Source organism: Pocillopora damicornis, chromosome 3 (genome assembly GCF_964200805.1).
Source record: "Pocillopora damicornis chromosome 3, jaPocDami1.2, whole genome shotgun sequence".
In the NCBI taxonomy this organism is placed as follows: domain Eukaryota; kingdom Metazoa; phylum Cnidaria; class Anthozoa; order Scleractinia; family Pocilloporidae; genus Pocillopora; species Pocillopora damicornis.
Genome location: NC_142672.1, coordinates 5,967,355 through 5,986,139, shown reverse-complemented (window position 1 = coordinate 5,986,139; position 18,785 = coordinate 5,967,355). Strand labels below are relative to the sequence as shown.

The 18,785-nt window shown below is 37.5% G+C and overlaps 5 protein-coding genes across 5 annotated transcripts; 3 read left to right on the top strand and 2 right to left on the bottom strand.

Annotated features, from left to right (window-relative positions):
* Positions 1-4,523: 4,523 nt before the first annotated feature.
* LOC113677441 (uncharacterized) lies at positions 4,524-5,858 on the top strand. The gene is made up of 4 exons (XM_027194244.2): positions 4,524-4,655; positions 4,751-4,825; positions 5,042-5,200; positions 5,389-5,858. Exons 1-4 carry the CDS (start codon positions 4,588-4,590, stop codon positions 5,705-5,707), a joined length of 621 nt encoding a protein of 206 aa, XP_027050045.2. The 5' UTR covers positions 4,524-4,587; the 3' UTR covers positions 5,708-5,858.
* A 773-nt stretch (positions 5,859-6,631) lies between these two features.
* Positions 6,632-10,234, bottom strand: LOC113677436 (nuclear envelope phosphatase-regulatory subunit 1). The gene is made up of 6 exons (XM_027194240.2): positions 10,150-10,234; positions 9,983-10,054; positions 9,658-9,725; positions 9,043-9,155; positions 8,428-8,482; positions 6,632-7,947 (listed from the first exon to the last, which is right to left on the bottom strand). The coding sequence occupies exons 1-6, from the start codon at positions 10,217-10,219 to the stop codon at positions 7,912-7,914; spliced, it is 414 nt and encodes a 137-aa protein (XP_027050041.1). The 5' UTR covers positions 10,220-10,234; the 3' UTR covers positions 6,632-7,911.
* LOC149047952 (ATP synthase F(1) complex subunit epsilon, mitochondrial-like) lies at positions 10,217-11,796 on the top strand. The gene is made up of 3 exons (XM_089199979.1): positions 10,217-10,340; positions 11,027-11,166; positions 11,646-11,796. Exons 1-3 carry the CDS (start codon positions 10,309-10,311, stop codon positions 11,660-11,662), a joined length of 189 nt encoding a protein of 62 aa, XP_089056105.1. The 5' UTR covers positions 10,217-10,308; the 3' UTR covers positions 11,663-11,796.
* Positions 11,797-13,420: 1,624 nt separating this feature from the next.
* On the bottom strand, positions 13,421-16,503 carry LOC113677437 (uncharacterized). The gene is made up of 2 exons (XM_027194241.2): positions 14,855-16,503; positions 13,421-14,288 (listed from the first exon to the last, which is right to left on the bottom strand). Exons 1-2 carry the CDS (start codon positions 16,287-16,289, stop codon positions 13,858-13,860), a joined length of 1,866 nt encoding a protein of 621 aa, XP_027050042.2. The 5' UTR covers positions 16,290-16,503; the 3' UTR covers positions 13,421-13,857.
* LOC113677438 (proteasome assembly chaperone 4) lies at positions 16,495-18,474 on the top strand. Its single transcript, XM_027194242.2, has 3 exons — positions 16,495-16,782; positions 17,349-17,424; positions 17,629-18,474. Exons 1-3 carry the CDS (start codon positions 16,564-16,566, stop codon positions 17,745-17,747), a joined length of 414 nt encoding a protein of 137 aa, XP_027050043.2. The 5' UTR covers positions 16,495-16,563; the 3' UTR covers positions 17,748-18,474.
* The last annotated feature ends 311 nt before the right edge of the window (positions 18,475-18,785 follow it).

Below are 18,785 nucleotides of genomic sequence, written 5' to 3'. Positions count from 1 at the left end.
TCGCTCGTTTTTTTTTACTATGAACAAATTGCTCGAGAAAATTCAGATATTAAATGAATGAAAGTTCCATCGTTCAGTTTAACTGTAACCAAATACCTCACGTTTCAACTTTCTGGGTACTTTTTGTGAACGATTAAAATTAATTGCAGACGGTTTTTAGGCCGCTTGTCAACCAACGTAATGACACTATTGTTTATACAAATTCATTCTAAAAAATATTTTCTGTCAACCAAAGTGATTTGATAGAGAAAAGGGAAGATTCATAAGTTATTTATCGGCTTGAGGTAGTGACCGACGTGTTTGCTTAAAAATACTGCCCAGCGGGAAAACGAGGTATATTTATGAAAAATGACAACGAAAGTTGGGATGTACTCGGCGACTCACGAAAGCGTTACCGTGGCCCGTGGGCAGAGATAGGAAAATACTGACCGGGTAAAGAACCAATCAGATTGCAAGATTCGTTACCGTGCCCTCTAAAGAAACAATAAGCTGTAATACTTGCAGCATTACGGCATAAAACCAGAATACACTGAAAATACTCAATCAGTATATGTATTTTCACATCAAGAACTGACGCAGAACAACTCGGCAGCCAGAAGACCTTTAATCTCCATTACCTTTCTTACCCAAATTCAAATCATTTCAACTTGGACTTTCATTGTAAAATAGAGTATTGCTCAACAGAGAAGGAATGCTTATTCTCGAGCTGAGAGAAGCATCTATCTTTCTAGATCTCTCTTTGCATACTCCACAAGTGAAACTCAAACAAGGCCAACTGGTACGGAGAGCCAATATTGAGAAAAGAAACAACTCAAGAACGAAATTAGAGAGCTCGAGTAACAACTGCGTTAAGTTTCATTTTTAAGATTCTTCGTCTGTGTAATAATTAAGTAGATCGTTGGAAGTTGATTAACCCGCCTCGATTGGCAAATCTGCTAACTGCGGGTAACTCATTCTTAAATTTTGTCATGAAATGAATTTTACATGCGCGTGAGCAGTCACATTACAAACCTAGCACAAACCAACGCACGTAACAAAGCCTAAATTTATATATTTTTCTTTTATTTAGTACTTTCTTTATCACTATTTTCTGTTTTGTTTATCCTATGTATTAATACTCTCCATTACCTTAACATTTAACGCTGTATTTGTCAACTAGGGTATGGTATTAGCTAATCTTTCTCTTTGCCCTTTTCCTCTTCATTTCATTATATAGCAATATGATGGAGAAATAAAATAACAAATAAACCTAAAACTAATGAATTCGGCAAAGACGCTGGCGAAGTGGACGCGTACCGGCACTTCGCTCCAGAAAAAAAAAATATAAAGGGAAAGGCGCGCAGTCAATGATAGTTCAAATATGTTTTTTCTTTATATCGAATTGACTTCTATTTAGAGTAAAATAGATGCCAGTGGAAATGACCTTGAACCTCTCAATCTCTCCAAAGCAATAACAGGGCGAAACGCGCCAAGCTAGCATCTTCAAAACTGGCGGTGTGGTAGAGCGTGAGTTAGTTTATTTTGTAAGAGATTGTAGAATTGATAATGGTAATTTTCTGTCACAAATAAAGCCACCAGATATTCATGGTTCTTCAAAAATTGCAATTCAATACGTCTGTGTAAAAAAATTTGACCCAAGCCATTCAGTTTCTTTCAAATTCAACGCACGCAACTGAGGGTGCAATGTTGACAACTCAGATTCTTTGCTCTCAGCGTCATTGACACCAGAATAAGCAAATACGTAGCTCGTAAATTACAGTTAAGACGATGAAAGGGCTCACCTAAACCAACGGAAACATGTTCCTCCACCACTCTGCCCTTTGCAGTCCACAGTTTAGACGGGAGCAACGATAAGATACACCCAATGCAGTTTGCAGACTTCTGATAGAAAACCGGCGCGGGTGAGAGCGCTGCCTAACTTTGTTCACTTTTTCCCATGGGGCCGGACCAGTCAAAACGTGTTGATTGTACCCGCTGACTAAACAATAGAACAAATTAGAAGGTAATTTAGTGTTAACAACTGGGTTGAAAACGTAAATTAGCCACCGTAAAGAGTAAAAAAGCTGACGTTTCGAGCGTTAGCCCTTCGTCAGAGCGATTAGAGGAATTGTGGGTTGTGTATGGATTTATATGTAGAAAGTGGAGCTACGCCATTGGTGAGAATATGATGACGAAAAAACAGGAATAAATTAGTTGAATGAAAAGCGCTCGTTGATTCCGTGGGGATTAAGGGTGCCGATTTGAAATATAAATTTTTGTTCTAGTGTTTTACGGCTTTCCGAACTGCCTAGATGTAAGGAAAGGCCGCAAACTGCCATATGCTGTTTAGAATGATGAGGAAGATTAAAGTGTCTAGCGACTGGCTTGGATGCGTCCTTGTCATTTATTTCCACATCGCGAAGGTGTTCTCGGAATCGGTCACCCAGTCGTCTTCCTGTCTCGCCGATGTATAACTTATTGCAATAAGTGCAAGTTATGCAGTAAATAACATTGGCGGAGGTACACGTAAAGTGATCAATGATCTTAATGGATCTTTTGGGTCCCGATATTTTCTGTACGTTGTGAATGAAAGGACAAGTTTTGCATCGTGAGCGAGCGCATTTAAAAGTTCCAGATTGGTCATTGGTTTGAAATGAACTCCTGACTAAAAAGTTGCCTATGTTTTTGTCACGTTCGATGCAAAACTTGTCCTTTCATTCACAACGTACAGAAAATATCGGGACCCAAAAGATCCATTAAGATCATTGATCACTTTACGTGTACCTCCGCCAATGTTATTTACTGCATAACTTGCACTTATTGCAATAAGTTATACATCGGCGAGACAGGAAGACGACTGGGTGACCGATTCCGAGAACACCTTCGCGATGTGGAAATAAATGACAAGGACGCATCCAAGCCAGTCGCTAGACACTTTAATCTTCCTCATCATTCTAAACAGCATATGGCAGTTTGCGGCCTTTCCTTACATCTAGGCAGTTCGGAAAGCCGTAAAACACTAGAACAAAAATTTATATTTCAAATCGGCACCCTTAATCCCCACGGAATCAACGAGCGCTTTTCATTCAACTAATTTATTCCTGTTTTTTCGTCATCATATTCTCACCAATGGCGTAGCTCCACTTTCTACATATAAATCCATACACAACCCACAATTCCTCTAATCGCTCTGACGAAGGGCTAACGCTCGAAACGTCAGCTTTTTTACTCTTTACGGTGGCTAATTTACGTTTTCAACCCAGTTGTTAACACTAAATTACCTTCTATACTCTCCCACCGACGCAGCACCACAGTTTCTTTAGAAACTTACCCCTTCATTCATAGAACAAATTAGATGAGGGTGTCACCTTGCGACTGTATTGTGAAATGTTACCAATGATAATTGCAAATAAAATCTACATCTCATTTTTTGCAGAAGTTTCTCAACGTTTTTACAGCATCGTCGGTACTAACCGTGTGACAAGAGTTGCGAAAAAAGCATACGTTATAACGCGTACAATTCTTTGTTTATAGGAAACAATGGCAAAGACAATAGCGTACTATTGGGAATCTGCGTAATTTTGCGTTGGGCGTGTGTTTGTGTGAGCCTTTTTTTCTGAATATCTTTTTAAAATGTACTCAAAATCTCAGTTTTTAAATTCAGTCCAAAGTTTTAACCGTCGAAGCTATCAAAATGTTATATTCTGTCGAAGAATGTGTTTTCTTGTTCCTTTTTTTGTCGCAACAGTTTTTTTCTTTTTTTCTTTGTCACGCGCAGTACTTTGACTATAATGACTACCGTAGTAATCCTTCAACAAAGGAGAAAAACATTTTTTTTCCACAGCCTTAGTTAGTTTATGGACTAGCTGTATTGTTTCGTAGGCTCGCGCGAGGCGACTTGTTTAAAAGAAACCTATGACACCCCACCTGTAAAGGGAACTACAATGAAATGGTGTATCCAAACGTTGTACGAGTTAAAACTGGGACTGAATAGCACCTTTATTCCTTGGCCCACCCTTCAGCCCTCTCTTCCACGCTTCTTTCTTTTACTTTAGAGAAAGACATTTGATATAAAACTAGTTTCTAACTTCTACAACGTGTTAGATTCCCACTGCATTCAGATTTTCTTTATTCCTTTTTCCCATACCGAGGACTTAATGTGGACTGAACACAACTGGACTGAATGCTGTATTAGAACTTCCGTTTTGATGAAGCGAAGCGTCCAAACTAATGTGCTTATTGAAAAGAAAAGCAGCTGTTTTTTTTTTCTGCAAGAGACGAATGGTTTTTCTTCATAGAATGAGGCATGAGAACTTGTAAATTAAAGGAAACTTGACACAAGAGAAACGATTTGGAAGATTTGAAATCTAAACGCATATCTTTCCTAGTTAACGAGCGAGAAGAAAAACTTGACAAGTTCTTACCCACCGAACCCTACAATTACATACCACGTTGATTTTCAAATGCGCGAGCCATAGCTCGCGCACACCGTGTTTGTAGCATCACAATGATAACTCTACATACGTAGACAAGTTCAGTTGAGAACACTGTGTAAACTGCACGTCTAAGATCCTTCGGAGATTTAAGTCACAAAGTTGCAAATTGGAAATGGGAATTTCACGATTTTTCAGACGTTTGAACTGCTTTGCTTCTGCTCAAAGAAACCAAAAGTCGAAGTAAGAATCATTTCGCGGACCTAGTGAGTGCTCTTGCCTCACTATCTTATTTCTGTTGTTTTAACTCACAATCGATTCTCTCTTGTCGCCCACAGGAGACAAATGGAAAAAGAAATCTCAAGCATGCAAGAGTTGATCAGAATACTTGAACAAGATATCCAGATCACAAGGTGATGAAAACAGTAGAACTTTTACATTATTTGGGGATCTCGCAGTAACATGTGAAGAAAGTGAATAATCGACATTCGGAGTGAAGGATTCTCGCAATGTCCGTTTCTCATTTAATTGTGCGCACAGTTTGGATGTGAAATTAAGTTTTGCGTGCAAGTCGCAGAAGAGTTGGTTATTTAAAAGTGCATTCAATTGAGATAATTGTTTCTAAACAGGAATACTGTTGAGCTGTTCAAGCAGCGACAAAAAGTAGTGGAGGAGAAAGAAAAGATGAGAAGAGACACCAGATACAATCTGATGGCTCAAGTTGAGGAGATTGAGAGTGAACTGGGACGAGCATTGGAAGAGCGCAAAGAGCTGATGTCACTTATTATGTAAGTAGGACTTAAAAAAAAAAGTAGGATTTAGGTATACTTAACTCTTAAAATGTAACGAATGAATGAATGGATGGAACGATAGGATGGGATGAGACAGAATGGGAAAGTCAGGGTCGAAGTAATTCTAAGAAACTCCTTAGTCATACTGACAACAAGCGTTAATACGTTACTTTTTCTCTCCACAGTGAATGCGGAATTCGAAAAACAGCCTTGGAAAAAGATGTTCAAGCGATGGAAAAAAAGGCGGAGTTTTTCTGGGAAGATCTGTATGATCCATCTCCAGTTTCCAAAACGAGCGCCAAAACATGGCAGGAGAATCTGCGTCCTGTGCGTTCAACGAGTGACCTGAAAAAGGCGGTACTTAAGCCACCCCTGTGTTTTGCACAGGACGCAGATGATCTCCAAGTGTGGGATGTACCTTATGATGCGAGTGACGACGAACTCTTTGCAGAAAGACTTAGAAATGAAGTTTTAATCACAAAAAGCAAAGAAACCTTCGTTTGAAAGGAAACATTATGAAAAGCGAATCTGTTGAAGTTGTAAATGAAGCTTTTAAATTTGACAATGTCCTTTGGACATTTCCTTCGGTTGGCCTGTACATTTGAGATAAACATCACCCTTATTTAAAGGAAAATAAACTGATTTCAAAAGCAAATGTGTTTATGACGTGTATAATTGTATGTCCCATGTTTTGGGTAATGACACGGAGCTCAATCAGGTCGCAGCTTGAAAAGGCATGAAAATCTAACTTGATTTCCAGTAAATTCAGTTACAAAGGACCCTTGGGGCTCTGTAATACCCTTGATCGAATTTCTTCCAAGGTATTCATTTCAGCATTGCAATTTACCACGCATCCATCTACCATCTTAGAATGAAAATTTTCTGAAGGTCGGAAAATGTTTAAGCACATTTGTTGAATCCCTCTTGAATATACAAGATTAAATTATTCAGGGTTTGCAACCGAAAAATGAGGAAACATAAGGCATTGACCGACTGCAAAACTGCCATTCAGTAAAATGAGAGATGGCCAGGAACACGAAGAATACTTCATCTAACACAGCAGCAAGGCTCAGATAACTGAAGACAAATGCTTTGCTTGGTGTAGCAGTAGATCTCCTTTAACCTTTTACACCCTGATATCAGTATTCTCCTTACTGTTCTCTATACGTTTCCTTAGGTGCTGACAAGGAGAATTTGTTGAATAATCAAGAGCTTCCTTAGTTAGTGATCATATCCTTTATTTTCATGATGTTAATGTCTTTTTTCAGGGGTGATATTATAAGGAGAAATTAGATGCTGGTCAGTCTTAGGGGTCAGAGGGTTAAGGTCATTCACCTTCGTTCTTGAAAGTCATGGTCACTGTGGCTCAACTGATGTGCCAGTTAATGGTAGAAAAAATAAGTGCGTGCCGGAAAATTTACTAACAAATAAGTTCCACAACAAACTTTATTGATAAGATTTCCAAAATTAAGCACCTGAAATCACAGACTGAAAGAGCAATTTCAGTTCCTTTACCACTTTTATATTCCTTTAAACATCAGACTTACAAAAATATTACTTAACAACACGGTGAGACTTGGAGCCAGTAATTGTATGACACTGATTTCATTGGACTCCAGTAAGTAGAATGATTATAGTTATTGTATATTAATCAATCCTAATACAAGCCCTAATATAATCCTCTTTTTCATGAAAAAACATATTCATATCATTGATTGCAAAAATTCATGAAAGAAATCTAAGTCACCAAAATAAAATATAGAAATGAAAATGTTTGCTTGCATTTCTTTGTGAATAACAAGCAAATTTCCAAAGTAACACAGTCAAACTTTCCTGAGGACAAACTGCAGAGTACAATACTTAATTTTAGCCCTCCGAGTTCCTGATATTTCTCTCAAAGATTGCAAAATTATCATCAAAATTAAGGTCATGCCTGGCACCTCAAGCTATACACCTAGTGGCATTTTAACATGGAAATATAAAATGGAGATATAACAAAATTTCTGAAAAAAAATATAAAAAAAAATTCCGACATTTCTTTTTAGAGGCTTGTAATTACTAACAACAAAACATCTTTGTTGGTTAATGACAATGAGTCTCCAAGAATTCCATATGTCTGAACATTTCACTTTACATCCTGTCTTTTTTAATGTCTATTAATTAAACTTGAGTCTTTATCACCTTGTTACAACAAACAAAAAATTAAGCCCCTTGGACTAGGCATCACCTTCACCAATGCCTGAAAAGTCATCAAATACAGTTATCATCCTAATGATTATTAAGAACTACTGTGTGTTGAGATGTTGACATCACATCCCAATATATGAATAAAACATTTTTAAAGTTTAACTATACATCCAATTGTTTTTAAAACATATACTAATACATCTTAAAGTTCATATGATATGAAATCTTTTGTTTGCAATATTTGAGGTTCGAGTCTGAATTTGCTCCATGTTACTGTGTGGTAAGATATCCATTTTATCCTCTCCTATTCACTGTAATGTATTGCAATGTCTAACTGCTAAGTAAAGGGGGAAAAGAAAAGATAGTTATGATTCATAATTTTAGTTGCCCTTGTTCCTCAAAAATGGAGACTATTCTCTAAAAAATTCTCGGTTCTGAGGTGCTGAAATTCAGGACTATATCTTCTACGATGAATAACAAAAAAAATCATTTCATATAATCATGTACTTTAAAAGCATGGGTCAAGATGGTCTTGGTCGCAGAATAAGTCTTCCCTTCTGAAATGAAAGAAGAGGACATTCAATAAAATGGTACGCATTGTAATCCACATTAAAAACAATTCCTAACATTACCTTCCAAAGAGCATGCATGAAGTAAAGTGTATACTTATCTCTAAGTCTGTCAGACTTTGAGACTTTCTCAAAAAAGAGAATGAAAGATATGGACACCCAAATAATGATCTTCAAAAAAAAAAAATAAAACTTCCCTTTACTATTTTTTGGGTCCATGTTATTGGTCTTGTTCTTGCTTTAAAGGTAATGTCAAATTGTAATACATAATGATTATCAACAGTAATAATGACTCTACAAGGAGCCTTTAAACACAATTAAAATTGCGCTTGTCTTCCAAGTTCAACATTACTGTTTGTTGCCCAATATTAAGAAAACAAAACAAGTTTACCTGCTTAAAAAAAGGTTTAAAAAATCACATTCACTACTTAACTGCATAACAAAGCCATTGAAAACTAATGATCTTACCTCATCACAAGACATGTTATAATCCTCTAAAACTACTCTTGTTCTTGCTAAAATTCTATCGCACCCACGTTAAAGAAATACAAATGAAATACAAGGGTCCAACAACTGTGGATGGGAAACCTCCATGTATTGCATGCAGGACAATTGTTTATAACTAACACATGATTCTGGAAAAGCTCCTCTTTCCTCTACATCACAAAAATAGGGTAAACAAATTGTCAGGGTTGTCAAAAAGATTTAAAAAAAAAGATTTTCTGTCTTTTTTTGGAAACCCTGAATGGCACTCTGGTGGCAGTTGCTTGACTCCTGTAGGGAGAGGTAGGTATATTCCCTAAAAGAGGCATATTTATGAAACAATAATTTTTCAATCCTCACCATTGAAAAGTTTACGCAAAGTGGTAATCCTGACCATGTTTTGATATTCCAATGAGTAACTTAACCCTTTCAAAATTGTCCTGAAATGTGCTGAAATTTGTCTACAGACCATGCCACATTAAATCTTGCATGGTAATCTGGCCACCAAAAAGGGAGACTTTGCTATGCTGGGGAAAATAGTTTTACTGATACAAATATTTTATGCAAAAGTTTGAACTCTAAGATTTCAGAGAAGGATACATTTGAGGTGCCATAACTCTCCTATGAATTCCCAGCATAAATAAAATGAATAAATTACAGCAACTGATTGTGAAAAATTTATGATGCCACAGATACTGCAGTAGTGAAGGATGCTGCAAACAAGGTCATAAAAGCAAACAGTTTATACTGACTTTTTTCAGCGAGGAAGATCAAAGGCTTGATGGATAATTCTTACTTACAATATTTATAACCTAAACATAAATCATATAATCCAAATAGTTACAGTTGCGAAAACACATTTCAAAGGTGCTTGGTCTATGCAGTCAATGGTCCAATCAGCCATGTGTCCTTCCCATTGAGCAAGGATAATTTCAAATTAAAAAAAAAGTACACATTTTCACATTGTCTTTTCTCTGATAGAAGCTGCTCCGACTTTCTTGATGGTGTGCTTTCTTAGCAGGGTAATCATATATTGCTCATGATTATGAAATATCGGTTGTAATTTAAAAGAGGGCATGCAAGAATTATGAATTTTTTGATCAGCCAAAATGAGAGTTCTGCACAACATGTGACAATTGCCAGATATGATATGAAAAACCCAATTAAAATTGTGAACTTGCTAATTTGCATGGATTTTCACAGTGTCAAACCTACATGTTGATTATCTGTGATTAATCCCCAGGCTCCTGCAGCGGTTGCAACTGACGACAGAACAAGAATAACTGCAAAACAATTAAAAAAATCGGTCAGACTTAATTTACATCAAGGCGGAATTTTCAAGTTGAAGGATTCGCAGAGACAATTAACACCCCTAACTGTCATATTCTTCTGAGCATTACAACACGTTCAGAAACATTCAGGACCAATTTTACATCGCGCATATTTTTACCATAACTTGGACAATCAGAAAAGATACTTAACCTAAAATATTGATCAGAAATACGCTTTAAAACTGTGAGTTCGATTTTAAAAGACTTACGTCTCCATTTGCCGGTTTGTGGACCTAAACATTGCACGTACTCCGTGAGTCTTCGTTCAAATGCTTTCAGATCTGCAAACAAGCGGAGACATTTGCGGGAAACGGGAAATCCTCACTCAATTTTTCATAACATCAAAGGTGAAGTGAATATTCTGCAAGTCACTTACCTTCGGTAACTTGCTGGCTCGCCATGACAGAACTTCCATTTCTTTCATCACCACAACGCATGCTCAACATTTGACGGTAGATTTTTGAGCCCACAAGTGTGATTGGACAGAGAAGTATAATCCTGGCGCACGCGCTCTGCGAGGCACCGAGAATCCAAGATGGTGTCGTACTGGAGGCAGGCTGGTCTAAGGTAAGGATATCTTTGATGGTTTTGGTTCGTTTGTTAATTTCAAGAGAGGGAAACATGCAAATACTCTTGTTTAACTATCCTGTTTGGTTGTATTCGGAAAGTAACAAATATTTGGTCGGTATTATGTGAAATTTAACGACTAATATTTGCCTTATGACGTTAAAGAATTTGTAACCCTCTATCATAGTTCATACTACAAGAATCCCTCTGCTTACAAATACGATACTCCTATGTCACACTTTTTGGCATGGGTTAGAATGATAAAAGCTTGGTGTCTTACCAGGTAGGCTTGGGCAAAAATTTTCCCAAAAGTGGGTTGTACTGGTAAACAACGAAGATGTAGAATTGAGATTGCTCTATTGATGGAAAAATATTAGACAATGTTCCCACCCTTGGGATGAAAGAACCTCAGAGAAATATCTCGATCGTTTGATTGTGGATCTTTTTACATCAGAACGATGTCTCCTTTTAAATCATCTCAGATCCTGATGCACCAGTGAAAATTATACATTTCTCAGGTTTTTTTGAATGCCAAGTAAGCATTAATTAAGTGAGGAATTATTTGTGTTGCCAGCCTTCTTTGTTTGTGTAATAATGTACCTATCACTTTCCAGCCTGAAGGAAGGTGATGATGTTTTATATGCTAAAGTGTTTAACAAATAAGTCATTATTTTTTTCCTTTGTAGTTACTTGAACTATTCATCTATCTGTGCAAGGCTGGTTAGAAGATGTCTCAAGCCAGAATTACGAGTAGAGGCTCTGAAACGTGAAGATTCTCTTATGAAGTCTGTTAAATGGGAGGGTGGCAAGCAAGCTGGGCAAGCAAGTTAGTTGTAGTTTCTTTAGCTGGTGCTATATTAGGAGATTTTATGTCCTAATTGCAGCAAATTTGATCAGCAGGAAGATTGTGTAGGTATTCTCCTTTACAAGATTTGGTTCTTCAATTTTTGCCTGGATCTCACTTTCAAAAGTCCATGGATATAATTTGGGTGATTTGCAGTAGTGAGTGAAGAGAATTTACAGGAACAGGCATCAGACCAGTACCAGGGAATTTTATTGACAGTCATCTGCCTTTTATTTTGCCTGGGAATATTAGGTGGCTTTTTTTTTGGCCATTAGGGCTGACATACCAAGGTGCCTTGTGTATCACAGGCTCTCATTATTTATCAGTTAATTTATGATAGAAGCATAAAATGCTATCATTACAATTAGCTTGTGGTGTGACAAGGCAGCATAGAAATACTCTTTGACATTTCAGTGTTATTGATATATGAATTTACATATGTTATATATTTATACTTACAGAAACTATCAGCCAGTGATGACAGAAGGAGTTCTTCAACATTTACTTGAGTGTCTAAAATGGTTTAAGACTGAATGTTGTGTGAAGATTTCAATCTCTAGCATTCTTGAAGGATTGAATGTAACCTTTTTTTGAATAAATATTGTGACAAAAGATTGGTGTGTGCGTTGTTTCATTAAATTAGGTATGCAAACAAGTTTCTTTCCAGTTCCTTTATCTTAACACCACCAAGGAGTAATGCCCCATGGGGTGCTGATCCATCACAGGTTACCCCCCCCCCCCTTCTTTCCAAGTTTGTAATAGAGGAGTAACCATGGAGTTTTGGGTGTTAAACCTGGTAGCAATTTGGAACTCAATGCTACTCCCATTATGCTGAAAAAGAAGTGCGGTGCCATATGAGACAGCAACCATGTCCAGCCATTGGTGAAATTATAACTTAATAAAAAATAAATAAACATTCACTTTTAAAGCGATGTCTACCTTGGCCTTTCTGTCCTGACTATTTAAGGTCCCTAGATGAGAGGAGCAATAACTAGAAAAACCTTTCTTATGTGGGTTACACATTTGCTATGGAATCTGGGATAAGTCATGGCAAAGTCAGCCATTTGAGTTCCCTGAAGGCCCTATGAACTAATTTTTTTTAAGGGAGAAGTGGTGTCTTATTGAAAACTTGCCTCCAACTAATCCTCACTCAAACTCAATAACTCAATCACCTTCTTACTTTTTAAAATTGTCTTTCTTATCTTCATTGTTAGAATTTTTCTGTTCTCAATTTGAAAGAGAAAGAGAAAGAGAAACTTAGGTTAATTTTGGAATTGTCTGGAAAACATTGAGCTAGGAAGGTAATAAAATATAGAATGAGTCTTGAAATCATGGCACCTGAGAAGTAAAATGGAGACAAACTAAGTTGTGTGACTAAGGGAAAACATTACATTCTCTAGCCAATTGAGGTGGTAAGATACTCTTTTATTTCAATATTTTCTTTACTTTGGAACTGATAAAAAATTGCTGATAACTGAAGTCTTCCACAATAATATTTTAAAACTATTTTAGTATTCAAAAATGTAATTACCAAGTTACTAAAAGATGTGCCTGTAGTTATGAATATTACCAGTGTGTGAAAATTACAGAGAATGTATACATCAAACTTTACTCACTCTCAACATGCAAAATGTAGTGGTCTGCCACTTAGTCTGGGGTTTCCAAAACTTTTACTAAAGGGCTGTGAGGAGAAACCAAAACATGAGAGCCAGTATGCAAGCTAAACAGACAGTGGTAAGGTCTTCTATACAGTGGCAAACCGCTACTTTGATAAAACTCCTGCTTGGCAGTTTATCTTTCCTTTGAGATGAATAATTTAAAATCACAACCACATGAATCACACTGGCAAACAAAAATGGAAAAATTCTGTAATAAATGGTGACAAAGGAAATTGTCTGGACTAAAACACAAACTGCCATTGATTAGTTAAGCCTTTCATGCTAAGACCAGCATACAAGTTCTTCATACTGTTCTCCATAGATTTCCAATGTTGCTGACAAGGAGAATTTCATGATCAAGAGCCTTCTTAGTTGGTGATCATTTCCTTGATTCTTGTGTCCTTAATGTGCGATTCAGGAGTGATATTTTTAGGGTAAAAATTAGATGCTAGTCATTCTGAGAGGTCAAAGGGTTCCAGAAAAGAATGCAGTAAAAATTATTACCAAGTAGGTCACTCTAATAGTGTATTCAAACCAGAAATGTCTTTTCGTAAAGTAATGTATGAATGAACAAAATCTTTGCATGAGTTACTTTTAATTCTTCACACTGTTTTCATTTAATGGTAAGGTATCTCTTAAATCTGCTTCTTATAGTTCTATCAAATAATTATGTTTTTTAGTGCTCACAGCTTTGACATAACATTATCTCTTCACAATTCCATCATAACGCAGAATGCTGGTCACAGTTTTTCCAACACTGATTAGCACTGAGTATCAAATATTTGCTAATTAGGGCATGATTTCTCATGACCCAAATGCTGCTAATTCAACTCCAATGATACATTCAACAAAGTTCAAAATAACAGTAATAAGCCTATTCCTAATCAACAGTAATTCTTTAAATCTAGGAAAAATATTCAAGTATTCATGGAAACTCAACCTTCTGTTACATGTCATTGGTCATTTTGTGGTATGACATTTAATAGTGCCAAACACTCACCAACTTGCCTCTTACTTAAAAGAAACTAATGGCTGATTTTGCAGTTTCTCTGAGTCTCTCAACAGCTTCCTCTGAGACACGAAGACAGCCTTCAATACCAAGATGTGTCAAATAAGGCAGTTCATTCAAAACACTTTCAATACTAGCATCAGTGATTGACATACAACCAGTCAGACTCATGTCTGTCAACCCTTTTAAATGCCCAACAGCTTGCTTGATCCCTGCATCAGTGATAAGATTTGAACCCAGATCAAGTTCTTCTAGGTTTGAGAGAGATTCAGATGCCTTTATTAGACCTCTGTCTGTTATTTTACATCCTTCAACACCAAGAGATACCAGCTTAGGCAAATGTCTGCTGACATAAACAAACCCTTGATCTGTTACTTTGGTCTGGTCTAATGTCAGCTGCTTGAGTTCCTTCAGGTATTTTCCCACCTCACAAACACCTGATGAGACAAAATCATCATACAATTAACCCTTTGATTCCCAAGGTCAGATGGTTAATTCTCCCCACTAACTACTACGCATTTCCTGGTAACTTAGTAGTGAGATCTTTGTGTTAAATCAAGATGATAGCTTCTTCCTGATAAGCTTCATTATTCTCATTACCTGTTTGCTGAATAATCTATGGACACTGTTGGGAGAACTTAAATGTAATTCACTTCTGGGAGTTAGCGGTTTTAAAATAAGTAATTGGTTGAGTTTATCTAGCTGTTCAATGTTTCTTAAATAATGAAGTGATGAGGAGTTCTGCTACTCCTTTCAGATGGAAACATAGTCCATTGTGTGACATTCCCTAGCCCCTCTCCTTCATTCCATGTAGCTTCCCTGATATTCACTGGTATCAATTGATACTCAATGATAACACAGACACTGGGATAATAAATGCCCAAGAACCCAAACCACATGACATTCTGGTGCAGTGAGCATTGAGGAACCACAGTATTCCAAATTAGAAACAAATCTAGCAAAACAGATTTTAATACATGGTTTAATTCTTCCATTGATTTACCTTTGTTTGAAACACGCCTGCAGTAGGACAAATTCAAATGCTGCAATTGAGTCAAGTTGAAGGCAAGAATCGCAACACCTGCATTTGTCACTCCACAACAATCCATCAAATCAAGACTTGTCAGATTCTTCATGAAATTTGCAATGTATTTCACTCCCACATTTGTGAGTTTGGAATGAGATGACAATATCAATGACTTCAAATCCTTTAAAAATGGAGCCATCCGTGCCATGCCATCATTACTTATTTCGCAGTGTCTCAGGTCCAATGTCTTCAAATGAGTCAATTTGCTGGCAATTATTGCAACTCCTCGGTCTGCTAACTTTTGACTGCTGAGTGACAATGACTCAAGATTCTGCAAGTGGGAGCCAATGAGATCTGCAGTGCTGTCACTGATTGTTTCCACATACCCAACATCCAACACCTTCAAATTTGGCAGGCTTTTTATCAGTGTGTGTATAGCAGAGTCACTGATGCCATCGCAGAAGTCAAATGCTAAACATCTCAGCTCTGTTAGCTTGGAAATATCCAAGAACATATTTTCAATGTCTTGAACATTGTTTGCAAAATGCATGTGATCACCACCACCAAAAGACAAGTGTTTGATTTTATTCAAGTGCTTTGTCACATGGCCAATACCATCACTTGTCACAAATGGACAATCCTTGACATCCAAAAAGGTGACACAAGGCAGGTTCTTCGCCACTAATTCAACTGCAACATCAGTTATCCCATGACTCCATTTAAAATCAAGAACAGATAAGTCTTTCAGATTCTCCACTACAAAACGGATACCAAGCACAGTAACCCAGTCACAGCCCCGTAAACTAAGCTGTGACACTTTAGGGCAGCAGTGTGCAAGTGTCTTGAGACATCCATCGGTAAGGCCTTCACACCATGTTAAATCTAGCACTTCCAGTTCACTTAAGTGCTTGATAAAACCTTGGAAACCAGTCTCAGTGATGTTGTCGCAATCTTCTAAAGTGAAACTTTTCAACTTCTTGAGTTGTGGACCACAAGCTTCTAAGACACTGTCCGATAACCGTCCACATCTCCTGAAGGAAAGATGTTGCAGTTGGTGCAATTTGGGAATTTCAGATTTGAGGAACACCTCGCTAACCTGAGGGCATCCGCCTAAATTCAAATGAGTAATTTCCGGCAGATGAGTAAAAAGAATTGACAAGTCCTTACTGTTCGCTCTAGAACAGTTCACCTTTCTTATTCTTCGCTTGCTCAAACTTTTGACGAGCGCCACGGAACATTCCAAAGGTAGAACTATCGTTATCCCACGCCATAACGACGGAAGGTAGGACACTTTATACCAAAAACGGCACACTTGAGCGGCAGTTTGCTTCTCTGACACGTCCAGAAACGAAAAGACAAGCGCTGCAATATCTGGAATAAGAGGGCCTTGATGATCCACAGAAATATTCATTATGTCTTCTTGTCTTTAATCTCGGGTATTTTCTGCACAGAAACGGTATGCAAAAGAAGAGGAAGCTATGCTTTAACCATGGTCTCCATGTGATATCTCCCGGGGGCAACGCTTTCTTTCTGTCAAAAAATATTCATACACGAACCATTCAGTTGTTTAGAAGAATGAAACATGGTGGTTGCTCATAACTAAGGAGCCGGGCGGTGTTTCGAATGAGGGACTGGTATCGAACCACCGAAGTTGTCCGAACTTTGACGAACTCACCATTTTCAAAATGGAGAACGAACGTCAATCGAACGGCGAGACAGCGTTAAGTATCGACGGAAAAGTTCCTGTGCCAGCAGAATGCAAGTTTACCTTACACACGTTCTCTGATACGCTTCTCGATCAAAAGGTTCATTTTCAAATTCTTAAAATGACAGACAGTTTGTATGTTTGGATCGGAACATCTCCGGAAATGGATGCTCTTGCTGTAGCCATGTGCACAAAATACGTAAGTGGTAACCACCAGACATCTTAGATGTATGAAATGCATTGTTACTTCCAGTGCATGTTAGAAATCAAGGGTTAGGTTGGGGAAGGGGGAAAGGAATTATGAAAAGCTGTTTCTCCAACGTGCGTCTCTCAATATGAGCCGATCCATCAATGTCTCCTTTACATACAACTAGTCATGCTCGTGTTAGTTAAACGCCCAAGAGTATCTAGAAATTAAGGGTAGGTCAAGGGGGAAAGGTGTAATGTACAACTGTCACTGTGTGTCTCTCAACATGCCAATCCATCCAAAGTTTCCTTCTGGGAAAGGTCAAGTTTTAGTGCCCTTGCTGAAAACCAGAACACTATGATTAAGCTCTCATTTGCAACACTAATTTGGGTAGACAGGGAATGAAGGGTTGGTAAATTTTTCACGAATGTAAATCTTGGAGTGGAGCATGGTGCTCATAAAAGTCTTTCTGGAGTCTCCTTCCCTTCCCACCCCCTCCTTCTGCCTCTACTGATCAGGGAGAGAGGGAGAGAGAGATCGATTCCACAAAAATATTTTTGCACTATTTACTGTGACAGGATCCAGTGCCATCTGTTGTCAACCTTATAGGAAGTAAAGCTGATCTAAGCTCAACCACCTTGGCACAAAGGCTTGGTAAGTAATAGGTGTCATTAGTGCTGTCAGTATCTTTGTGTTCCAGCTCAAGACACTTTGCTTTCAACATAATACTAGAAACGGAATTCATTCTTTTCTCTTTCACCTTTTATTTTTTTTTCCATATGAGTGGACTCTGATAGCAACCTTCCGAGTCTTGAAGTCATTGCAACTATTAAGTAGAATTGCTCTCTCTAATTTCAGCTAAGAAGACCAACAAACAGTGTTTTGTGAGCTATAACATACCAACAGAAAACATGCTGCTAGGCTTAGTGGAACAAAGAATAAACCAGGAAATAAAGGAAAAACCACAGCTGTTCTAAAAAGTGTTTAGCATCCCTGGTTCATGAGAAATACAGGTTCTTTTCTGCTATGAAAAGGGTAGCTTGTACTCCAATAAAATCAGAAGAGGAGCTAAGAGAAATTTGCTTCTGAAGTGTGACACCGTCAAATACAAGACAAGATTTCTACATCTCCAGCTTGCTAGCCAAATTTCTGGGATGATCAGTACCTAATACATTGGAAATCACACTTTGGAGGTGTGAATTGATATCAAGCTTGATGGAAATGACCGCTAAAGTTGCATATCATGGTCACTGTTGAAACATTTAAGACTTTGCAAACCTGTGAAAAGTAGACAGTTCACAAAGTAGATACATTCAGAAATAGAACTGGAACTGTTGTTTTGGTGGGTTTAAATCAGAGTGTGCTGGAAATTTGCAACAAAATTTAGTTATCATACACTTATGTGAAGAGGAAGGTTTCTTAGCCAATAGTTAAGCTAAAGATGTTGTCAAATGTGAGTTTTGCCAAAACAAGAGAATCATTCAGGTCAACACAACAGTTTACAGGATGAGAATAGCCTTTTCAAGCCTCTCAGTCAGTGGGAATGAGTGAAGACACCAGCAAGCCAACTCTGCTGTCTTTTGTGAGCTTGCTCTTTTTTTTCATTTCCATTAACTGAGAGGTTGGCACAAACAAGAATAAGACAAGAGAAAGCTTTTAATCTTTATGATGTCTCAAATAAAAACATTGTTTATCAAACTTCTACAACTTTCTCTCCTTGTTATTTATAATAATGAGATATTCACTTAGTTGCAATGTGAATCATTCATCCGCTTGGTATGTAATGGAGTAATGATGTAAATTTTGATTGCTCAGCTTTTCTGAGCAGTAGGATGTTCCTATTAAATTTCTCAACCATCAAAGTGAGAAAGACAGATATATGTGCCCAGTTTTGTAACCCAACAGTACAGGAGGATATTAACATACTTCAGATTACTGAATTATTTACTGGCTCCATGAACAGGCAAGATGAAGTGATTCCTATGGTTTAAGAATTATACTTGGGAGCAATCGCA